This window comes from Aulonocara stuartgranti (genome assembly GCF_965226115.1).
Source record: "Aulonocara stuartgranti genome assembly, chromosome: 18".
Taxonomy (NCBI): domain Eukaryota; kingdom Metazoa; phylum Chordata; class Actinopteri; order Cichliformes; family Cichlidae; genus Aulonocara; species Aulonocara stuartgranti.
Window position 1 is genome coordinate 4,144,928 of NC_138954.1, and position 23,820 is coordinate 4,168,747.

The 23,820-nt window shown below is 40.6% G+C and overlaps 2 protein-coding genes across 4 annotated transcripts; one reads left to right on the plus strand and one right to left on the minus strand.

The window, feature by feature from the left end:
- Positions 1–1,216: 1,216 nt before the first annotated feature.
- On the minus strand, positions 1,217–13,017 carry LOC309694498 (uncharacterized protein). The gene is made up of 4 exons (XM_082514632.1): positions 12,984–13,017; positions 11,460–11,644; positions 8,801–9,065; positions 1,217–3,832 (listed from the first exon to the last, which is right to left on the minus strand). Exons 3-4 carry the CDS (start codon positions 9,048–9,050, stop codon positions 1,899–1,901), a joined length of 2,184 nt encoding a protein of 727 aa, XP_082370758.1. The 5' UTR covers positions 9,051–9,065; positions 11,460–11,644; positions 12,984–13,017; the 3' UTR covers positions 1,217–1,898.
- Positions 13,018–13,055: 38 nt separating this feature from the next.
- Positions 13,056–23,071, plus strand: LOC309694545 (uncharacterized protein). 3 transcript variants are annotated; one of them, XM_082514726.1, is made up of 4 exons: positions 13,056–13,246; positions 14,211–14,300; positions 15,630–15,867; positions 21,375–23,071. In XM_082514726.1, exons 3-4 carry the CDS (start codon positions 15,645–15,647, stop codon positions 22,379–22,381), a joined length of 1,230 nt encoding a protein of 409 aa, XP_082370852.1. In that variant the 5' UTR covers positions 13,056–13,246; positions 14,211–14,300; positions 15,630–15,644; the 3' UTR covers positions 22,382–23,071. The 3 variants fall into 3 exon arrangements, with proteins under 3 accessions (XP_082370852.1, XP_082370853.1, XP_082370851.1); XM_082514727.1 differs by lacking the exon at positions 14,211–14,300 and adding an exon at positions 20,908–20,977 and having other exon boundaries at positions 21,375–21,459; XM_082514725.1 differs by lacking the exon at positions 14,211–14,300.
- Positions 23,072–23,820: the final 749 nt, after the last annotated feature.

Sequence of the window (23,820 nt, forward strand, 5' to 3'; positions counted from 1 at the left end):
CACCGAGATGTTATCCAGTTTGCTCATAGAGCACGAGTGTTCACGACAGCCGTGAGCCTCTCCAAGATGTTGTCAGATGTTGTCAGAGTCTCAGTACTCACAGCAGCCACAAGCTTCTCCAAGATGTCATCCGGGCTGCATCTAATGAGCCCATTCTGAGAAGCCACGGCTCACTCCATCGTTCCAATCAACATAGCGGGCAGCCTTGTGGGAATTTGAACAGCCGTTTCCGCTTTCTTTATTCTTCGATAAGCCAGGGCCAAGCCAGCGCCTATCAGCAAGAACCCTGTTATCATGGTTCCAAAAAGGTCTTCAATGTCCTTGGTCGACAGTCCCACCAGGCACACAACCCTCCAGTCCTTCCACCCATCCATCATGTATCCGGCAGAGAATGTCCCTCCAGGACACACGGTCTCTTCCAAACCCAGGCTTCTCGTTGTGAAGAGGGTGTCAATTGCATTCAGGGGCCAGTTGATCAAATCCATAATTCCTCTTTTAGGTTTTAGAGAACAGACTGTGAGACTCTTCCAGGGTAGAGAGAGAAAAGTAGACAAGACTAGACAGAGACATGAGAAAGCCAAGCAGGAAAGATAAAGGAAGGGAGAAAGTGCGACCGCCTTCATCAAGAGCCAGAGAAGTTACTTGTCATGTGTTGTTTGTCATGTGTTTCTATGGTGTAATAACAGCCATGTGCTTTTTTGTGCTGAGGTGATTTTTTCTGCTCTCAAACTGTTCTCCCATTAGGAGCTCAGTCTGGGTGGAGTTTTTTCTCCTCTCACCTCATGTTTGTTTAATTTTGTTGTTCTTTCCTATCAGCCTACCTCTCTAACCGGCTTCCCTAATGTGATGTATGTCTAAAGCATGTTTGGTCAGAAGGTTCCTTGTAAGTGCGAATGCGCCAACTAGCATGCTGCCTGCTGTAAACCATAATTTCCTTCGGGATTAATAAAGTATATCTGATTCTGTTAGTGGGGATAGGTTGATTGATTAATCTAAATTGCCCATAGGTGTGAATCTGTGAGTGAATGTGAGTGCGAATGGTTGCTGTGTCTCTATGTGTTAGCCCTGTGACAGACTGGCAATCTGTCCAGGGTGTACCCCGCCTCTCACCCTATAACAGCTGGGATAGGCTCCAGCGCCCCCCGCAACCCTGGAAAGGAAAGGCGGAAGGAAATGGATGGATGATTCTGATTCTGAAGAAATAAATAACCACAAAAACCTTTAAATATCTCTTTATTTACCATTTAAGAACACATAACCCATACTCATTTACAACAGAACTAAACAATAAATAACAATATAGGCATAACATTTCCCCTGAAGTTCAGCATGGCAAAACAAAGTGATTTCAAGTCCACCATGACATAATTATTGGTTTTTAATAATAAAATAATAATTATTACAATTGTAATATTGTAAACAACAGACATTTACAATTGATGTCACATGTACAACACTAGAACAACTGGAAAATATGAGTTCAGATAAATACAGGGATTTAAATAACTCAGAGATTCATCAATATATCATGGAAATGAGGTAATAATTTAAATAAACAATTCTCAAAGCTCTTGGATAACAGTTTAGCTCACAAGTTGAATAGATTAGTATATGCTGTAATATTGCATGCTGTAACTCATGTTTGATTCCTACCTGATTCCCTTTGCTGCGCCTATTTTTCTATTCACTTGTCATGCTCTCCCTATTGTCTTCACTATGCTATCTGATAAACATGAAAGTGCCCCAAAGAATTCTGTCTTTAAGTGTTCTTGACAGAAACTATACCATAGATAAGAATGGGGTCTTTTCCCTCAGGTCTTGCAGTGATTTCACTTCTCACCTGTGTGAGAAACAAACGCGTGACAGTAGCTCTCCCACATTTTGTAAGAGTGAAACTTTCAACCAGTATGAATTCTCATGTGTCTTTTCAACTGTGTCGTGTAACGAAATCTTTTCTCACAGCCGTTACAAGAATATGGTTTCTCCCCTGTATGAATTCTCATATGAGTTTTCAAATTCACCATTTGACTGAATCCTTTCCCACAGGTGCCACAATAATGTGGCTTCTCACCTGTATGGAATCTAGTGTGAGATTTTAATGCTGATAAGTTACTAAATCCTTTCCCACACGTGGTGCAAGAATGTGGTTTCTCTCCTGTGTGACTTTGCATGTGACGTTCCAATGTTGATTTCTGACTAAATCTTTTGCCACAGGCACTGCACGAATAGGGCTTCTCACCTGTGTGAGTTCTCATGTGAGTTCTCAAGTTCATCATATGTCTGAATCTTTTACCACATGTGCTACAAGAATGTGGCTTCTCACCTGTGTGAATTTGCATATGACGTTCCAATGTTGATTTCTGACTAAATCTTTTGCCGCAGGTACTACAAGAATAGGGCTTCTCACCTGTGTGAGTTCTCATGTGAGTTTTCAAGTTCATCATATGACTGAATCTTTTCCCACAAGTATCACAAGAATGTGGCTTCTCACCTGTGTGGAATCTAGTGTGAGATTTTAATGCTGAGAAGTCACTAAAATCTTTCCCACAAGTGCTACAGGAATAGGGCTTCTCACCTGTGTGAGTTCTCATGTGAGTTTTCAAGTTCATTCTATAACTGAATTGTTTTCCACAGGTGTTACAAGAATATGGTTTCTCCCCTGTGTGAATTCTCATATGAGTTTTCAAATTTACCATGTGACTGAATCCTTTCCCACAGGTGCCACAAGAATGTGGCTTCTCACCTGTGTGAAATCTAGTGTGAGATTTTAATGCTGATAAGTTACAAAATCTTTTCCCACAAATGGTACAAGAATGTGGCTTCTCACCTGTGTGAATTCGCATGTGACGTTCCAATGTTGATTTATGACTGAATCTTTTGCCACAGGTACTACAAGAATAGGGTTTCTCACCTGTGTGAGTTCTCATGTGAGTTTTCAAGTTCATCATATGTCTGAATCCTTTCCCACAAGTATCACAAGAATGCGGCTTCTCACCTGTGTGGAATCTCATGTGAGTTTTGAATGCTGAGAAGTTACTAAAATCTTTCCCACAAGTGCTACAGGAATAGGGCTTCTCACCTGTGTGAGTTCTCATGTGAGTTTTCAAGTTTATCATGTGACTGAATTGCTTTCCACAAGCGCCACAGGAATAGGGCTTCTCACCTGTGTGACATCTAATGTGAGTTTTCAAGTTTATCGTTTGCCGGAATCTTTTTCCACAGATGCTACAAAAATATGGCCTTTCACCTGTGTGAATTTTCATGTGTCTCTTCAAACTTGACAACTCACTAAATCTTTTATCACAGGTGGTACAAGAATAAGGTTTCTCACCTGTGTGCACTTTCAAATGTCTAGTGAGGCTGTATTTATCGCGAAAGGTTTTACCACAAGTGTTGCATTTTACACAATTTTTATTTTTAATAGATTTACACTGACTCTCTGATACTGGAGAGATGTGTATTATATTACTGTGACTATCGTTTCCGTTATGTCTCATTTTCTTCAGCTCCCAATTTCTAGCCGATCCCAGGTCCACATGGTGACCTTCTTTCCAATCACGCATGTTTGGTTCATAAGAGTTAAGAGAAAGAAGCTGGTTCCTGTTTGGTTCTAGTTTATTGAGGTCACTATGCTCATAAAAAGGAATCACCATAAACGTATCAGTTTCCTGCTTCAGTAGAAACTGTTCTGCCTCCTGACTGTTGCGCTGTTCCTCTTTAATCTGTGGAGGATCTGGGTGCTCCTGGTCCAGGCTGAAGTTATTCTCCTGGTTACAGATCTGTTGGTCTGTCAGAAACTCCTCCTTGTTACGCTCAACTTGGTGAATCAGATCTGATGGGACAAATGGGAAAAATGTGTTTATGAAAGAAAAGTGTAATTCCAAAATTTGAACAATTAATTTTTGCACTGATATAAATGACTGGAGTTCTGACACTCTTATTAGAAAAGCTCAATATTTGTTAAATGGCAGAGTTTTTAAACATCCAGAGTTTTCATTTAACATTTTACAGAATTTTCAGTTATTTTTAAGTACATATGTTTAAATACAAACATCAATTAAATTACAAAACAGAAACTGAATTAACACACCTAATGTAAAATAAAATGAAAAATCTAAAATTGTCAGTAACCATAAATTTTTATTTTTACCTTCCTAACTTTAACATAATTTTAATATACCGTCTTTTGTTCGAGTTTAACAGTATAAATACGATCCTAAAATTTAATGCAAGCAGTGTATAACATCACTTAGAATTAGAATTGTTTTATAATGTAAAACATATTATTACTGTGTGTTGTGTATTTTCTAGCAGTTCTTTCATGGGTGGGTGGGGGGCAATGTTCCCTCTAATTTTTCATGTGTCTGAGCAAACACACAAACTCCCTGAGTGGTCCCTTGGACCACTGTGAGCGACATTAGATGTGTGCACTGTGGTCACGCCAACATCGAATCCATCCAAGTTTCATGGTTTATTAAATTACAGCATTTACATTTATGTTAGACTACTTTTAATTAACTGCTTTAGCTCACTTACAATGAAAATTAAAAAAATCTTGTTCATGACCTGTGTAGTATGCAGTGTAGGGACTAACACGTTATTAAGTAATGTGTTACAGTAACTACGTTATTATTGTGGTAACGAGCACGGTAACTAGTTATTATGCCAAAATCAGGAACGTGTTAATCGTTACTGGGATTTAGATAGGATCGTTATTCGTTACTTCTTGCGGTGGCTATCGCAGAGCTTCCACTGATTCAGTAACATTAGCAAGTGGTGGAGGCCAGCAGGTGGATGAGGGAAGGGGGAGGCAGGAGGAGCAAAGACCCGAGGCGGCCGCCGGTCCAAGTGTCAGGTGAACTGAACTTCAGGTAAGAAGTTATGACCTGAAGTCTATCTGGGTCAGATATAAACCAAGTTAAGGTACAGTTTATTTTTGTTATGCGGACTTTTTCGTACTGGGTACTAGCTAGCATGATGGAGTTTCTATACAGCTGGATGGTGCTATGTTACTGATGTTGAACTTTATTTTGTTCATAAGGTTAGTTATTAGAGTTGCCAACCATCCCCTAAAAACACGGAATCGTCTCCGATAAAATATTACGCGTTTCGTATTGAGGTGAAAAGGAACGCAGCTTGTCCAGTACTTCAGCTACAATGAAAAAGACACAAAGCTGGAGTTTTTCTGTGTCTTTGCTGCACAGCTGCCTCTTCTTCTCTCATTCTCTCTCCCTCTCCTGTTTCTACTTCAATCATTAAACTGATCAATGATCAGCTTATCGGCTTTTCTCTCTTGGTTGTTTATCGCCCACTTTGCGCCAGAAAGAGGAAACCAGCGGATGTCGCGTTAAACAACAGCAGCACGTTTAAGCTTGATCAGCTGTTGTTAGAATTTATTTGATATTAATTTCTAGTATCAGCTGATGTTTGCTGGAGCCACAGCCGTAAAAGCTGCTGGTCATGATGTCGGTTTGGTTATCTGGTGAGCAGTTTTGGTCAAGTTACTTGAAAAAAGTAATCAGTAACTAATTACTGATTACTCCCCCCAAAAAGTAATCCCATTACTTTACTGATTACTTATTTTCAAAAGTAATTAATTACTTAGTTACTTAGTTACTTTTTTAAAACACGATTTACAACCTGAAGAGGTGATAAAGCGATAGATCTTTCAGCCCAATTCTACTTTTTCTGCATAATCCATCATACAAAATGTAATCAAATGGAAAAGTCTCTTTTTTTAAACTTGTTTTATCAGTTTTAATCTTTTAACTTTATGCATCAAGCAAAAATTTAATTATATGCGACATTCTCTGACTTGAATAAATTAGTTTAACATTTAAACCTATTTTCTGCACATTCCAGAACATAAAATAAAATATTTTTTGTGTTTACACTCACTCTTTCAAATAGATGCAAGTAAAACACAGCAGTAAATAAATAAAGTCAAAGACTCAGCGGTCCTGTTGCTCTATTTTTACCTGTAAAGCAGGACTGGGGGTAGGCGGAGGTTTACCCTGGTGCAGGTGTGCTGCGGTCAGTTGAAGAGTCCGCGAGTTTCTCTGTGAGTTTCCCATTATGTCATAGCGCACTCGGTGCTTGCTTGGAAGTTTAGGGGGTTTTTTCGCTGTAAAAAGAAGTTTTCTTCCCACGCACGATGGACGCTAATGTTTTTGTCACTTTTTACGGAATCAAACTCAAAATAAGGTCAGTACTTCCACGCTTTAAACGCTGCACGCTCATACTCTCTCCCACAATCGATATGTGATCCATTGTTGATCTGCACACAGCTGTTGTCACCAACGGCGCACTTGCTTACGTCACTGTCATGAGACATTCTCGCAAAAAATCATGGTTTTAGTAACGCAGTAACGCAGCGTTCCTACGGGAAAGTAACGGTAATCTAATTACCGATTTTGCAATAGTAATCCCTTACTTTACTCGTTACTTGAAAAAGGTAATCAGATTACTGCCCATCTCTGCTGGTGAGAGGGAAACATGAAGATGAAACCAGGAGATGTCCTTACTGAATCATCAGAGCTGAACAGGTGATGGAGAAACAGGTTTACCTTTTAGGTGACATGAATGAGTTGAAGGGAAGTTATGAGCTGTTTCTGAGAGACAAATAACACCAGGATCATTTTTTTACGTAGCTGACAGCTGGTAACTGTGCAGGGGCAAGTCTAGCAAAGTTTTGCCAGGGGGGCCAAGTAGGGCATTAACAGGGAGAGGGGGGCACAAAATAGTACTTTTCTTTCTTATTCTCATTTAAAATATCTAGCTTTTAAAAAAATTATTATCTGAATCTTGCAACAAACGATTGATAGATTGATGCATATATACCATCAAGACAGTGTACATCACTGTCACAACTAGGGATGGGTATCGTTTAGGTTTTATCCGATACCGGTGCCAAATCGGTACTTTTGAAACGGTGCCGGTTCTCAAACGGTGCTCAAACCGGTGCTTAAAGAATGGAGAACACAAAATTGGTCCAAAAACCTCTCATGTTCAGCTGGTTTTTGTAAAAAGATAACAATGTTAGCCTTTTCTGCAGCTATGGGGCATATATGGTATCACTCTTGGCTGGAAGCAGTGCTTAAACAATGGAAAAAACAAACTTTATCCAAAAACCTCTCATGTTTAGCCGTTTCCCTCTTTTTCTTTGGTCATTTTAGCCTTTTTGGCCAGGGTGAAGGGAGTATCTGCCATCAAACAAGAAGACAGCCGCATGTAGCTATGATGATGTTTGCTAGTTCACCTTACATGCATTAATGTAATAATGTGGTTAGCCTACTCAACGTAAATTACACACGAACAACATTAAGCTACTCAAGCAGAGAAAAACGGCTGCTGCTGCATCATCATCCTCATTATTTCTGCTACACTGGCAGGGCTAGGGGCCAGGACTCTCCTCTTCGTGTTTTTGGGGATGTTGCTAACCCCAGGTCTGATAACAGGCACCACACCCGCAGTAGATGCGCTCGGTGTGAGGTCTCGCAGCAAGGTATCAAATACGGCGCATTTCTGGGCTTTTAAAAAAAACGCTATGCGTCGCCAGGTGTTTCATCGGATTTGAGGTGTTACCTCCTTTGACAGTATCACAGTATCAGCTTAAAGCACTTGTTGCAGGCTGCTGAGTTTGCATATTTTGCTGTGAAGTACAGCCAGACTTTTGCCTTGGGCATTTTTAATCTGTAGCTCTGCATAAAAGAACGTAGGTACCTGGACCCGCCTACTATCCTCGGAAACGTAAAATGATTGGCTAGAAGTGTATCACAGCTCAGGAAAAAAAAGCACCGAAATAAAGCACCGAAATGTGCGCTGCTTTTCGGTCTGGTTACTACCGTTTATGATGGCACCGGACACCGGTACCCATCCCTAGTCACAACAGTGTTTGTTTTCATTCAACGGCTTTATGATTTTTCCTATAATGGTGGGCCAGTCTCTAGTCAAAATGCCCGGGACGATTTTTTGTCCCAGTCCAGCTCTGTATGCAGCTCATCTGCAGTCTGGTGTTACCTACATCTTCCTATTTGGAAGGCAGAATTTCCGAGTTCTGAGTACAATCGAAAGCACCACGACTGCAGTTTTCGTGTTGGATGTAAAAAGCGCACGTGACGTTGTGACGTAGGCTAGAATCATGGCGGCGGTCAACGACGGTCCAGGCGTGGGATTTCTCTCATGGAAATATGCACATTATCTTTTCCTTTCTATTGGTAGGTGGCACAATGCACTTGTAATGCACAAGTAAGCAAGCTAGAAGACTGGCAATCTTGCTGGGTATCCAGTTACGGAAGCAACACACTAACAAGAGAATTCTGAGTAAAACCAAAGTTACTTTCCCTAGTAACTAGTTACTTTGAAAGTAACTGAGTTACTTTTGATAGCAGTAACTAGTAATGTAACTAAGTTACTAATTTAAAGTAACTTACCCAACACTGGTAGTATGTTAACACTATTGGAAGTAAAAATAACTGAACTCCAATTTTGAAAACAAAAATTTCTTCTTCTTCTTTTTTTATTTTTTTATTTATAAAGCTCTGACTTGTATTATGAGTATGAGTCTGTGGTCTGGGAGAGAGTCCTGTAACTGTAAATGTTGGGCAATTAATTATAGTTACTTCTTCAAAAAAGTAACTGAGTTATGCAAACAACAAAGTTTTTGCAGCTGTTTACCTAAAAATGCAGCCAAGACGGTTTTTTAAATAAACATTTAAAACTATTTACAGAACAATCAGGTGTTCCGTGTGTGTGTGTGTGTGTGTGTGTGTGTGTGTGTAGAGAGAGTGTTTTTACATACCTGTGCTCTCTGGGTTTATTTCCGGTTTCCAGATGGTATCCAGCAGTTTGCGCCGCTCTTCCCCAGTCCAGACAATGATGCCTTCGGCCTCCTGCTTCACTACAAGTTGTTCTCCCTCATGATTAATGCAGAGTTCATCCTGTTCCTCTTTAATCTGTGGAGGCTCTGGGTCCTCCTGGTCCAGACTGGAATTCCTCCCCTGGCTGAAGTCCTGCGAATCATCCAGACCTTCCTCTTCCTCACACTTCATATTGTCTTAGGAAGTCTTGAGGAACAGTGGGACACAAGAAAATTGTTACTAATGTGATAGCAGGAAAATACACTTGTGAGCAAATAGAATCTAGCAGCGCTGTACACTGTGAGCATGTTGCTCACATTTGTTAGTAAAACTGAAAGTGTTTCAGGAACACCGTGTGAGTGCTAAATGGTAAATGGACTGATACTTAAATAACGCTTTTCTACTCTCCTGGAGCACTCAAAGGGCTGACTGCAGGTTTACCAACCTTATAACCAGTACATCTGCACAATGACTGAAACCAGTGAATGAACGGCGAGCAGTGAGGTCAGTTCCTTGATTTAATATGCAGATTGTAATGACCATTGATCAATAACCACTGATCAAAGACTCCTTGAAGAGGTAATTTACATGAAAAGGAAAAGACAATCTCTGAATCGAGGAGGGGGCCTATGGGTAAATCTTTCACCATCTTACAGTGCTGTGAGTGCAGCCATTATTGGTACTCATGGCCATTGATCAATGGTCTTTGATCAAATTTGCATATTAATGAAAAAAGAAATTGACCTCACAGCCCATGTTTCTAAGTAGATCAATCTAAATCCCAATTTTTTAATAAATCTTATGGCAAAGTTACTTCAGTGGGCATTCTGTGTACATGCCCAGGGACCCACAGACAGCTGGGGGGCCCATAAAAGAGGCAAATGAAAAAAACAAAACAAAACCCAGCATACACATATGCATAAACACACACACACACACACACACACACACACACACACACACACACACACACACACACACACACACACACACACATATACATATATGTGGCCACAAATCAATAGACATTGATCACAGACCTCCTTGACTCCCCAAGGAGGAGTACCTGTGAAAAGGGAAAGACAATCTCTCAATTGAGGAGGGGGCCTAATGGTCCATCTTTCACCATCTTACAATGCTGTGAGTGCAGCTCTCTGTAAATTGTATGTGAATGGATCAATGACCATTGATCAATGGTCTTTGAGCAGTGGTCATGACAACTTGCATATTAATGATCGTCTTGATCATTAAACTGACCTCACAGCCCATTGTTCATTCTGTGGGCTCGTTTCAAGTCCTTGTGCAATTGTACTGTTTATAAGGTTGGGGAAACCTGCAGTCAGCTGAGACTGAAGAAGTCACTTGATGAGTGATGAAACATTTCTACCACTGAGAACACTACGTCCAGATGACCACAATCTTTTGGGGATTTTAATACCTGGATGATTTAGTATGCATCAAGACAGTAAAAAGATGCTAAATTGTTATTAACATTTGCAACTGGGAAGATATGTGCTATTTAGCCAACTTCTGGTCTTACGGCGACCCCTAGTGGACATTGTAAAATATTGCTGTGTCTGAGTTGATGATGTGTTCTGATTGTTGCTTAGTTATCTTTGACCCTGCTAATTATAGTATTACCTGTTTCTGTTTCCAGACAACCATGCTTATAGTCACCTATACTGCATCTGCCACAATTATAAGTGCATATCTGGCTGTATCACAGTTGGATTTATCATGGCAAGCCCTGCTGTAACCAGTTCTTCTGTGAAGCTTCATTAAAGACGGTGAACTAAACTCCTGGACTGCTGAAGTCTTTCTGACCGAAGACTTAGGCCAGACTTGTATACCCAGCACTTCCAGTATATATATATTCTACACTGTCACAACCACCACATGGCCTGCTGCACCTCACAGAAACAATAATAAAACATAGTAATATAAACGTATAAACATCTTCTATCCTTATTAAAAAATAATAACAACAATTATTGAAAAACATTTTTATGTTTTTATCATTTTTTCTTCTTATACCAGATGCCTTATAGCTTTATAACTACATTAGCTGTATTCATATGAAACTGTATTCATTTCTACACACTGTTACTTTGCAGGACAGTGCTCTTCTTTTACAGCTATTCTGTGTGAGGGTGGGTTTAAAAAAACGATTTTAATATGAATAATGAGTTATCGATTCATTAAATCCTGATTTAATTTGATCAGTTTTTAAATGTAAAAGTATTTTTTGCCAGAAAAGCCGGAATCTCGACTTAAAGCTCACAAAACAATTTCAACCGTCAGTCGGCTAAAACAGCAAACGATTAAAGGGCAGGTAACCGCAAAAAGACGTAAACACAAAACACAAAACCCGACGGCACGGACACGCCGTCCGGTGAAAACCTGCCAGGTTTGTCACTCTCGGACCAAAATACACAGAACCGGCTTCTGTCTCCTGGATGTTAATACTAAAGGTTTGCTGTTTAAAGATAGAGAAGAAGTCCTTGTTAGTCTGTTAGCCAAAACTGAGCTCTGATCAGTCCTATATGGTGCTATATGTTATTCCTGTGTTCGTTCACTGAGACCATCACCAGTTTTACATACCTGTAATGTGAGACTTTATCTCAGATTTCCAGCTGATATCCAGCAGTCTGTGCTGACTGATCTCCTCATACCGGACGATCCTGTCCTAACCTCTGAGATTTCTTGAGCAGCAGCAGTCACCTCCTCTCAGACACAACGGGACAGAGCAACGTCGGTTCCTTCTTCTTCTTTTTATTGTTTAATGGCTGTTGGCAAACAGCACAATGGCGCATTACCGCCACCAACTGGTGTGGAGTGTAGACCGGTTATTTAAAAAAAATGAAATCCTCACAAAACCAACGAGTCTGCCTTAAGAATCAAAATAGGGTCTGATAACTTTCACTTCTCGAGTTCGTACGAAACAAATCAATCAAGTCAAGTTTCACTTTTATATCACCAACCTGATCAATTTTTCTTTCACCATCATATGTCTGACATTGCATTACGCATCATTTCCGTTCTTCCTCTTCTCCTTTTAAATTTTCGTCAGATCGGCTGCATTAAAAGCATATTGTTGCCCTCCTCAGGACATCCGTGGAGGTATTCATGAATTTTGGCACAGCTGTGAACAAACTAAGCTGAAGTGCTTTAACCTCTGCATCCTTGTTGATAGAAGTGCAAGGTACAACTGTATCGAAGCGTCATTAATGGGTCAGTGATTTAGTCTGGAGCTGTATCATCTAATATTTCCTTCAGCTTCAGCACAGAGTGTTAACAGAACAAGACTTTTGATGAGAACAAAGAGCAGGGACAGAAACAGCATAGTTTAACACAAACAGTAAAAATCTAATAAAATGGTGACAAAGAGACATTTTTTGGTTCTTGCTTGTCTGCAGCACCTCCAGCATGTTTAAAATGATCTGGTTGTTTTTGCACGCATTTTGGTTAGCATGAAGTTTATGTGGAGCTCAGTGTGTTTGATTTTATATAAACCGATACTTCAGTGTGAACTCCTTTCTTTACAGCTGTCAATAAAACAGCAATACTTTTACTGCTGTGATGAAAATGAAACATCTGTGTGAGGCAGGTAAGGCAAAGCATCAGGACTACATTAAGAAAAGCATTATTTTTTAATAATAATAATGGATTGGATTTATATAGCGCTTTTCAAGGCACCCAAAGCACTTTACAATACCACTATTCATTCACTCTCACATTCACACACTGGTGGAGGCTACAGTTGTAGCCACAGCTGCCCTGGGGCAGACTGACAGAAGCCAGGCTGCCATATCGCGCCATCGGCCCCTCTGGCCAACACCAGTAGACAAGTAGGGTAAAGTGTCTTGCCCAAGGACACAATGACCAGGACAGAAAGCCCAGGGATCGAACCGGCGACCTTCCGGTTACAGATGCGATTCCCAACCCCCTGAGCCCCGTAATATTATTACTTGTCCCACTAATAATTATTTAATCTCTAAATTTCCATGTTGTTATCAAAATGATCAATTACAATAAAACAAAAAAAGCTATTATCTATCTATCGTACATTACTCCTTCGTAGGGCTGCCAGACTTTATGTAAGGACTTTACTTTCGTCTGACTGACCTGAGAAGCGCAGCAATACGCTTTTAGGCTTTCTAGTCCACCGGAAGTACAATAGAAGAGAAATGACGGAAATGACGCAATGGTTACTGTTTAACATGTCTAGTGTTCGGGTTTCAGAGTGATTGTTGTTGAAGAAATCTGCTAACAAGTTAAAAAAAAAAAAGAAAAAGAAAAAACGATCGTCCGGCATGAGAAGGAGACCAGCCGTCAGCTCAGACTGCTGGACATCAGCTGGAAACCCGACATAAAGCCACACATTACAGGTGTGTAACACTGAGACGGTCTCGGTGAGCTAACACGGGAGTGTGAACCGTGCTGGAGCTCATGTAGCGGCTCAGTTTGTAGGCTAACAGGCTAAAATCAAGCGCTTCTCTTTATTTTAAATGTAAATATTTGACGTTAAATACCCACTGAGACACTGAGGGAAGCGACTTTGTTCTGCATAAAAGGGGTTGGCAGTGCTGGCGTGTTTTCCTTTCTTTAAAAAAAAAATCTTTAATATCCTTTTTTATGTGTTGGTTGGCTGTAGTCAGCAGGATCTACGTATCTCTTTGGAAAATATCATTTTGAATCTCCCTTATTGTGTCTACTCTGTGTGCAGTTGTTAAAAGTCACGTTTTGTAAACCTTTTTTTCTGCTTTAAATGACTTTGATAATATCTAGGACAGATGTGCTTGGCAGATTTTAGGTCCTTGGGTCGCTTACAACAGTTTGAATGTCACTGTGTTTGTACAACCTGCAGATTACTTTGAGAAATATTGTGGAAAACACCCCCGATCAGGTCCTAACACCCTAGCAGACGACCCTCACCTTTTTTAAATACATGTTTTTCTCTCCGCCTCTCGCCTCCAAACATCAAACTTATTTGAGCCTAAACAGTAACACATAAAAGGGAATCCTGTTTGTGTATTAATTACCAGAGGATGTCACATAAAAAGGGATAAAAGAGGCAAAACGGTGTGCCATAGTAAGGGGTTAACATGAGGTGGTGTTTTTATTTTATTTTATTTTGTTATATTTTTGGAACAACTGCAAATGTCTGTAAGTTGCAGTACTTTTAACATTTAGATAACGCTACAGAAGAGGAACGAACACAAGGGAGTGATGTTATTTAAGTCACAGGTCATTTCAAGTTCAAAGGCTGAACAAACATCAGCAAACACACAAACTGTGTGCAGTTGTTCACAGTGTGTTGCTAGCTAAAGCTCCAGCTGCTATATTTCACAGGGAGAAAAAAGAAAGAGAGCTGATGTCACACAGAGATGGAGAAAGATAAGAAAGAGGACAGGAGAGGAAGAAGAGAGGTTAGATTCAAAGGTAGGAGAATAATTCACTGAATTCAACCTTTTTACCATCTAGAAAATAGACAGCATCAACAGTGTACTGTCAGTGTAGAGGATGGAAATCAGCCAGAAAAACTCATGGAACATCTGATGCAGGTGTGTGAATCCACAGTAAACCTCAGCAGTAGCAGCAGGTCATCTGATCACAGCCTGCACATTAAGATAATCTGCTCTCAATATAAATTATTGTGAGTTGTCATTCTTTTCCTCACACTGAGCCACTACAACTGATTTCAGGGTTCCCCCACCTGCTGAATCCACTTTAACCTCTCACTGTGCTCATTTTGCTGTTTAGTGGCAAAGTCGCCCTCTACAATGTCGGCAACAGCAAACAGAGATATTTTTTTTCCTTCTTTTTCACTCTTGATGTCCTACTTAACTGATTCAAGCTGAGTACATTTATTAGAATTGAATTCAGACAAACAAAGTTTGTATTCTACTAATTTTATTTTACCATTACATTAGTTTAGCATGAAGTTCAGTTAGCTTTGCATAGAAATAGGAAATAGAAATGTTCTTCAATGAATTAGTTTTTGCTTTCTTGTTTTGAGTGCATTTCAGAGCCTGTACTTTTTCACTTTTACTTGAGTAAAGAAGTTGAATCAGTACTTCAACTTTTATTGGAGTATATCGGTACTTCTGCATAAGTAAAGAAAGCCTGTATTTGTGCCAACTCTGGGTGTAAGAAAATTAATTTTTAAATGATCAGGTAAAATAATTGAAATTGAAATGTTTCTCAAAATATTTCCAAGTTTTGCTGAGATAGAGCACCCTTAAACTAAAGGTATCCAGCAGTAATCTCGCTGCAGCTAATCTCATGGCAGCAGCAGAGCCTCCCTTGGTTTTCTGTGCTTGACAGTATGTCTGATTGAAATGAGTGAAAGACACTGGACAAAGGAAAGTAGCTCTTAATGTGAATCTTGGAGTAGATCTCCCATCATAGGCAGAGAAGTTCTCATGGGCAAAATTAAATGCAACTGATTGTTTATTTGCAGCGTGTTTTTATCATGGATTTAGGAAAAGCTGTTTCCTCTTTAGACATGTGTGATTCTGCAGGGTACAACTTTTAATCAAATAGCTGCTTCACACTTTAAGCCACTACCTGAATGTTTTGTATTCTGAACTTTGCAAATAAGAACACCAGAACTCGAGACTGTCTCACACGGTACTCCCGACACATTTGTCAAATTTGTGCACATTAAAGTGAGAGACATGCTCGCAGTGTACAGTCCTTCTGGATTATATCTGTGTGTTCCTGTCATCACATTAGTAACATTTTTCTTATATCCCTTTGTTTCTAAAGTCCTCCCACATCAACATGAATTGTGAGGAAGAGGAGGGTGTGGATGATCAGCAAGTCTGTAACCAGGAGAGGAATTCCAGTCTGGACCAAAATGACCCAGAGCCTCCACAGATTAAAGAGGAACAGGAGGAAGTCTGCACTGGTCAGGAGGCCGAAGGCATCATCGTCTGGACCGGGAAAGAGCGGCTCAGACTGCTGGATACCATTTGGAAACCTGAAATAAAGCTACACAGAATAGGTATGTTAAACTGTAAATAAAAGTCCATAAAAATTATATAACTCTTTTAGGATTTTAAACTTAGCTAAAAGGTACTAAAATTTTTAGGGATAGTATAAAGGACGCAAGGAGAGAGTGGAGAGGGAATAATATGAAAGAAATAGTCTAAGGAGGTTGGAAAGAAACGTGCCTGGACTTCTTTAAGTTGCTTGAAGATGTTTCACCTCTCATCCGAGAAGATGAGCCAAGGTGTGAAAACGGGTGTGGGTCACAATAAGCCAGGGTTTCAGGTGAGCTCATTGTGACCCACACCCGTTTCACACCTTGGCTCATGTCATTAGGTAGAGGATCATCAGGGGGTCCTTTTGTCCCTCTTTGGGGGGTTACTCCCACTGGGATAAAATCTGGGACTCTCCACCATTTGACCTTAGAACTGAAGAAGCTTCTCGGATGAGAGGTGAAACGTCTTCAAGCAACTTAAAGAAGTCCAGACGCTTTTCTTTCCAAGCTCCTTTGACTACGATGACCTGGATGACTGAGAACCTTCACAGACATGAAAGAAATAGAAACTTGGAGAAATTATTGCGACAAAAGATCTTTTGTCCCATGGGTTGACCATTGTCCTGATACCTTCATTACTCAGCCATTTTACTACACATGCACTCAGGGCACGCTTTGGACATAAAATGCTAAGAGTTCCCTAAATGTTTATAAACGATCCCCCATAAACTTTAATGAACTCGTAAAGATGAGTGGGCCAAAATTTCTCCACAATGATGTGAGAGACTGATTAAGTCACACGGAAAGTGATGACTTCAAGTTATTACTGCTGGATGTGGTTCTACAAGCTACTGAATCACTAAGAGTGAACTTGGTTTTTCACAGGATCGTAACTCTTCTACTACAAACTAATGCTGTTGTAATAAATGCAGTATGACATTCAGCTTTGTCTTGCTGATATATGCAAGGTCTTCCTTAAAACTACGTCATCTGGATATACCTTTCAGCATTGTTGGTGCTTTTCCAGATGTGTAAGCTGCCAGGTCAGTGGATACAAATGCACCTCTGTACCAACAAAGATGCAGGTTTTTGAACTGAGTGCTGATTAAAAAAACCAGATGGTGTCTCTCATTTTTAGACCAGAGAATGTGGTAAAGTATTTTCAAAAAAAAAAAATTTCACATGTAGTTTCAGTACAGTTTTTGATCTAATTCCATTTTAAACAAGCTTTGGTTCAGAGAAGACGACAGCGTTTCTGGTTTCTTTTTTGCATGATAAAGGTTCAACCTAAGATAAGATGAGGTGAGATAACCTTTATTAGTCTCACACGTGGGAAATCTTTCGGTCACGGCAGAAAGTACAAGTTTAAGAGTGGTAAATGTTAATAAAACACAATAGGATAGGGTAAGCTAGAATAGAATACTATACAACAAGAATAAAATACTATATACAATAGAATAAAGTACTATACAAATAAGATAAAATACTGTACAAAGAGCTCTGTTGTTGTAGGAAAAAAATTGCACTTTGTAATATTGCACATCAGGGAGACGGTTACAATTGTGTATCCGATGTGTGTGTGTCTGTCTGCACGTGTGCAGTCATCTGCAGAGACCATGTTGTAGAGTCTGACAGCAGTTGGAAGGAAAGACCTGAGGAATCTCTCCATCCCACATCGTGGGGGCCACAGCCTGCCACTGAAGGAGCTGCTCAGTGTTGTTAGAGTCTCCTGCATGGAGTGAGAGATGTTGTCCACCAGGGATGACAACTTAGCCAACCTTTAGGGCATCCTAAAACAGAGCTGGCCCTCCAGATCAGCCTGTTCAGTCTGTTTCTGTCCCCAGCAGACCACACAGTAAAAGATGGCTGAGCCCACCACAGACTCATAGAAGGTCTTCAGGAGTGGGCCCTTCACTCCACAAGACCTGCAGGTACAGCCTGCTCTGCCCTCTTCTGTAGAGGGCATCTGAATTGTGAGTCCAGTCCAGTTTATTGTTCAGATGAACACCAAGGTACATGTAGCTATCCATAGCCTTATTGTCCATACCTTGGATGTTTAGTGGTTGCAGTGGAGGATGTTTGTGCTTGCGGAAGTCTACCACCAGCTCCTTGGTTTTACTAGTGTTGATCTGGAGGTAGTTCTGCTGGCACCAGTCCACAAAGTCTCTGTACTCCTTGTCGTCCCCATCAGTGATGAGGCCGACTATTGCAGAGTCATCAGAGAACTTCTGCAGGAAGCACTGGGTGGAGTTGTGGGAGAAGTCTGCAGTGTAGATGGTGAAGAGCAACGGAGCCAGAACCGTTCCCTGTGGGGCCCCTGTACTGCAGATGACTGCCACACAGCCCTGAGTTCTCAAATACTGTGGTCGGTCGGTGAGGTAGTCCATTATCCATGTTGTGAGGTGATGGTCCACTCCCGAGTTCTCCAGCTTGTCCTTCAGGACCGTGGGAAGAATGTTGTTGAAGGCACTGGAGAAATCAAAGAACATTATTCTCACAGTGCTCCCAGCGGTCTCCAGGTGAGAGAGTGAACGATGTAGGTGGTGAATGGCAGCTTCATCTGCTCCAATGCCAGGCTGGTAGGCAAACTGAAGTGGCTGTGAAGGTTCTCAGTCATCCAGGTCATCGTAGTCAAAGGAGCTTGCAAAGAAAAGCGTCTGGACTTTTTTAAGTTACTTGAAGACGTTTCACCTCTCATCCGAGAAGCTTCTTCAGTTCTAGGGTCAAATGGTGGAGAGTCCCAGATATAAACCTAGTGGGAGTAACCCCCCACAGAGGGACAAAAGGACCCCCTGATGATCCTCTAATCGCCTGAGCCAAGGTGTGAAACTGGGTGTGGGTCCCAATCAGCCAGAGTTTCGGGTGAGTTCATTGTGAAACCTGGCCCCACCTTATCATGCGAATTCCTGAGATCAGATGGCCCAGGATGTGAGTGGGCGTTAAGGCGTCTGGGGAGGGATCTCAAAACTGGATTATAGATGGCAGACAGTTGGTGTCGTAAACCCCCGCCTCTGTTCAAAGATGGTCGCTCACAGTGGACATAGATGGCTTCTTTCACTCCTCTTTCAAACCATCTGTCCTCTCTGTCCAAAATGTGAACATTGGCATCCTCGAAAGAGTGTCCTTTAACCTTAAGATGCAGATGGACTGCTGAGTCTCAGCAGTTTGACAAACTGAAGTGGGTTTAATGATGAACTCACCAGGCACAGAAGCTGAGCCAGGACCAGCCGCTCCAGGGTCTTCATCAGGTGGGCCTGTAGCTGTTGAGGTCCTTGGGACGTGGAGTCTTTTGCACTAGTGCAACACAAGAGGTTTTCCAGAGGTGTGGGACTCTCCCCAGCCTCAGGCTCAGGTTGAAGATGTGCTCCATCACCCCACAGAGTTTATCTGTGCAGGACCTGACGACCCTTGAGCTGATGTCGTCTGGACCCGCTGCCTTCTTGGTTCTGGTCTTCCTCAGTTCCCTCCTAACCTGGATGGTCGAGAGAGACAGGCTAGAGCCTTGTGTCGGTTGTGTGCTGGATGCTGTGTTTGGGGTGGGGAGTTGTGAGCAGGGTGAGTAGAAGAGGTAAAAATGTGTCAGAGGTGGAACAGCAGCAGTGAGGGTGGGTGAGTCTGCAGCCGATGTTGAAGACTGCCTCATGGATAAATCAAAACTGTTAAAGAAGTGATTCAGTTCACTTGCCCACCTTGCATCCCCCACAGGCAGAAAGTTCTGATCCTTGTGATCTGAGATGGTTATAAGGCCTCTCCAGACTTCGCTAACATTGTTCTGCAGAAGCTGGTCTTCCATCTTCTTCCAGTAGCTGGCCTTTACATTCCTGATCAGGCCTTTCAGCTCTCTCTGCACCCTTTTCAGCTCCTCCTTGTCTCTGGCTTTGAAGACCCTCCTCTTCTGCTCGAGGATGGCTTTAATTTCTGGGGTAATCCAGGGTTTGTTGTTGGAGAAACGCTGCACAGTCCTGGTGGGTACGGTATTATCCACACTGAAGTTATTGTAGCCAGTAAAACAGGTCACAAGGCTGTCTATGTCCTCCCCATGGTCATCTCAACTTTATGCCTCTTTTGCATTGGCATACAGTAGGTCCAATGTTTTATTGTCTCTCGTGTGGCACGTCACATACTGGGTGAAGGTCGGCAGTGTCAGTGCTTCTCTCCAGGTCTTCTCAAATAGATGAGGCAAAATTATGCAATTGTCGTTGTCAAATTGACTTCAGTGTGAATGCACACTGCAGTCGACTGCACTCAAATCGACTGGTTTTCCATTACAACCCAGTAGTACCTTGTTTGCGTGCTTGTTGTCATAAAAACCTGTGTACGCATCCTGCGACATAATTAATATGCGACATACAACAAATGTGGATGTCGAAGCAAATATATCCCTGCTGCTCAGTCTGTAGCTTTTCGTCACACTTGGGAGAGCATGGCGTTGTTTTTTGTAGTAATTTCTTTTGTTGCCGAGTTTCAGAAATGGTGGTTTTGACTTTCGTGAGCGAGATGCTCTCATGACTCATCGAGTGATGCTACTGACCAGCCAATGTGACATGCAGCGCGACAACGTCACATTTTAGTATCTGGTTGGATCACTTGGAACCCTGGGCGAGCAGGTACTAAAACAGTACCTGGTACCAGGCACTGTGACCTAATGGAAAATCCTGGAAACTGTGCGAACCGTGCCGAGTTGATCTGAGTAGGTACTAGTGGACAAGGGGCTTTAGATTTAAACCAAATAGGGCCAAACCCTTGAGCCAAAAAAAGTAGATGAGCTAAAAACACTGATGGGGGTGAAAAAAAACAAGACCTAAACACTAAAGTTAAAATGTTTCATATGAGGGATCTCTTTCTTACACTGAATAACCTGAGAAAGAGAGAGTGGCTTATTTTTCAAAGATGGTTACCACAGTAGGTAAAAAGCGTTTTTAGGTCACTGTTTGTGGAGTCAAATAGTGTTCAGTCCTTATTCTAGTTTAGTTTATATCTGCTGCCACTTGTCCATGAAATCCATAATTAAACACAGGTGTCTTAAGAGATTGATTGCCAGTTTTGTCTTCTTTATTGCAGGAAAACACAAAAATCTAGATTCCCTGCAAGTCCAATCTTGCCTTGCAAAAACTAGAAATTTATTGGAAAGGTAAGTCCAGTGCTTCTCAGTAATATAACTGAACACCGTACCAAACCATCATTTCCCTAAATTATTGCTACTCATTGTATACATCCTGAAGTTATGCAGCAGTGTCCCATCTACGATGAATTCAAAACACAACACCAAAACTACTCCCAAACGCACACCTTAGCGAACACATCACTCTAGTCCTCAAAGAATCGCACTAGCTTCCAATTCAGCAAAGTGTGGATCTGAAGGAAAATTAAAATTACCTGCAGCTGAGCTCACTGTCAGTTTTTTTTTCTGCAGCAGCAACCATCAGCATTAATAACCAGTGGGAAGCAGTTAATTGAACAATTTCTATTTTCTATTTTCTCCTGTGTTTTATACACTAAACTTTTTTATGTTTAATGTCTTTATACAGACCTCCACCAGCAGGATATCGGTAAGGAGGAAGAAGTTGTCACAGATCAGCAGGTCTGTAACCAAGAGAGGAACTCCAATCTGGACCAGGAGGATCCAGAACCTCTGCAGATTAAAGAAGAACAGGAGGAAATCTGCATCAGTCATGAGGAAGAACCGCTTGTATTGAAGGAGGAGACTGAGACCTTTATGGCTGCTTCTACTTACGAGGAGTGTAAATCAGAACCAAACAGTGACCAGTTCCTTTTTCACAACTCTCCTGACCCAGAGAGCCTAGAACAAGAAGAAAGCGAGCATGTGGACTTAGCATCAAGTAAAAAATTATTAAAATGTGACACTTGTGGAAAATTTTTTCAGTATCAGTCCAAACTTAATAGACATCTGAGAGCTCACACAGGTGAGAAGCCATATTTTTGTGTCACATGTGGGAAGAGATTTAGTCAGATGATACACTTAAGAAAGCACATGAGAATTCACACAGGTGAGAAGCCTCATCCTTGTAGCATCTGTGGAAATAAGTTTAATGACATGTCAGCATTCAAATCGCACATGAGAATTCATACCGGTGAAAGACCATATTCTTGTAGCACCTGTGGGAAAAGTTTTAGCCAAATGATACACTTGAAAATTCACATGAGAGTTCACACAGGCGAAAAGCCGTATTCTTGTGATATGTGTGATAAAAGATTCACTAATTTGATAAACTTGAAAACGCACATAAGAATTCACACGGGAGAGAAACCACATTCTTGTAACATCTGTGGGAAAACCTTTCGTCAGAATTCGACGTTGCAAACTCATCTAAGAATCCACACAGGTGCGAAACCATATTCTTGTAGCACCTGTGGAAAAAGATTTAGTCATATTAAAAACCTGACAACTCACTCAAGAATTCACACAGGTGAGAAGCCATATACTTGTAGCACCTGTGGGAAAAATTTCAGTCAGTTGACTCATTTAAAAAGTCACATGAGAATTCATACTACCCTACAAAATGTGGCAGAGTAGGAGTGTGTGACTGTTAGAATGCATAGTGAGGAAAATCACAGCTACACCTGAGGGGAAAAAAGATGACCTTATATTCTGGTCAGTATGGAATAGCTTTTAATAATAGTCATTCAAGTTGGCTGTGTTTTTGTTCTGATGTAATTGGAAGCCCAGTTTTATAAAGGGTCTCAAATAAGCCAGTTTTTAGAACATTTCCTACTGAACTATCTTCAATATGTATTAACATTTCACGGTAGAAATTTTAAACCTGTATAACCAGTCCTGTGAAATTTTAGCTTCATATATTAAACAAAAACAAAACAAAAAGTTATATGTTTTAAGTTACTTTCAAAACTTAAATGGTTTCTAACTAAGTCGTAAAGTGATAATATTCTATTTTCATTCAGCTTTCAAGCATTTGAGCAAATACGATAAATGTTTTAACAAAAACAAAAATATCCGTAAAGAGTTTAATCTGAATAGAACAAGTTTCTAGATGGTTGTGTAATTACAACTCAGAAAATAATTTCATTAGATATTTGCATGTTTCTCCTAGGACCTGCCGTCCACATATGTGGACATCACATTTTGGGTTATTTAGACCAAAATACTAAATTTTGCTCAACAATGGCCTGATATCCACTAATGAGGACATTATACTGCTACTGTTCTATCGAAATTTTAAACAAATATCCTCATATGTGGCTCTCATTTTTCTTAGAAACAAAAATCAGGTAAAAAAAAAAATCTGGTAATTCTTTGTTTTTACATTCATCAGGTCCCAATATGCCCCGATATCAAAGATAAATTAAAAATGCATGCCGTGGAAGAGTTTGGGTCTTAGGAGGTTAATCAAATCATTAAATCTGATTTTTATCAAAACAGAAAGTTTCTGTTGAGCCTTCTCCAATTTACATAACAATGTTATGTTTCAAAGTGTGGGCATATTTTCCCTCTTTTCATATTTTAACAAGAATTATCAGAGTTGTCCAAAAGCAGTATTTTTTTCCTCTTCTGCCTGTCAGCTTAGACATTGTCATATTATAATATACTATGTTACATATAATCTAATAACTGAAATAACACAAATAAAATGATGAAATAAGCCAATAAAAGAAACATAAACAAGAGGAGCCTATCCGGTTGTTCAGTGATGACGCGACGAATCCTACTTCCGGGTCTAAAGTAGTCTGCGTTTAATATGGCTTTTGTGTTGTTAACATGTTTAATGTTATGTATTTTCTTCTATTTAATCTCAAAAAGCTCCTAAAACAGTCAGTGATCCCTGTTGACCTCCCTCGGCTTTTATTACCGCTAATCATTTATTTAAGCTCAGTTTTTAAAACCTTAGGATGTAACTACAGCCCAGCCCATGCAACAGTATATGAATGACTAACCTCGTATTGTGGATGTATTATCTCAGTTGTTCTCCTGGCTGAAGTTTGGTCCTTTTACAGCAT

Coding starts and splice junctions, on each gene's coding strand:
- LOC309694498 (XM_082514632.1), bottom strand. CDS start 9,050: ATGAAGTGTGAGGAAGAGGAAGGTCTGGATGATTCGCAGGACTTCAGC. Junction 3,833..8,800: donor AATAAACCCAGAGAGCACAG/GTATGTAAAAAC, acceptor TTGTCCCATCAG/ATCTGATTCACCAAGTTGAG.
- LOC309694545 (XM_082514726.1), top strand. CDS start 15,645: ATGAATTGTGAGGAAGAGGAGGGTGTGGATGATCAGCAAGTCTGTAAC. Junction 15,868..21,374: donor AATAAAGCTACACAGAATAG/GTATGTTAAACT, acceptor GTCTTTATACAG/ACCTCCACCAGCAGGATATC.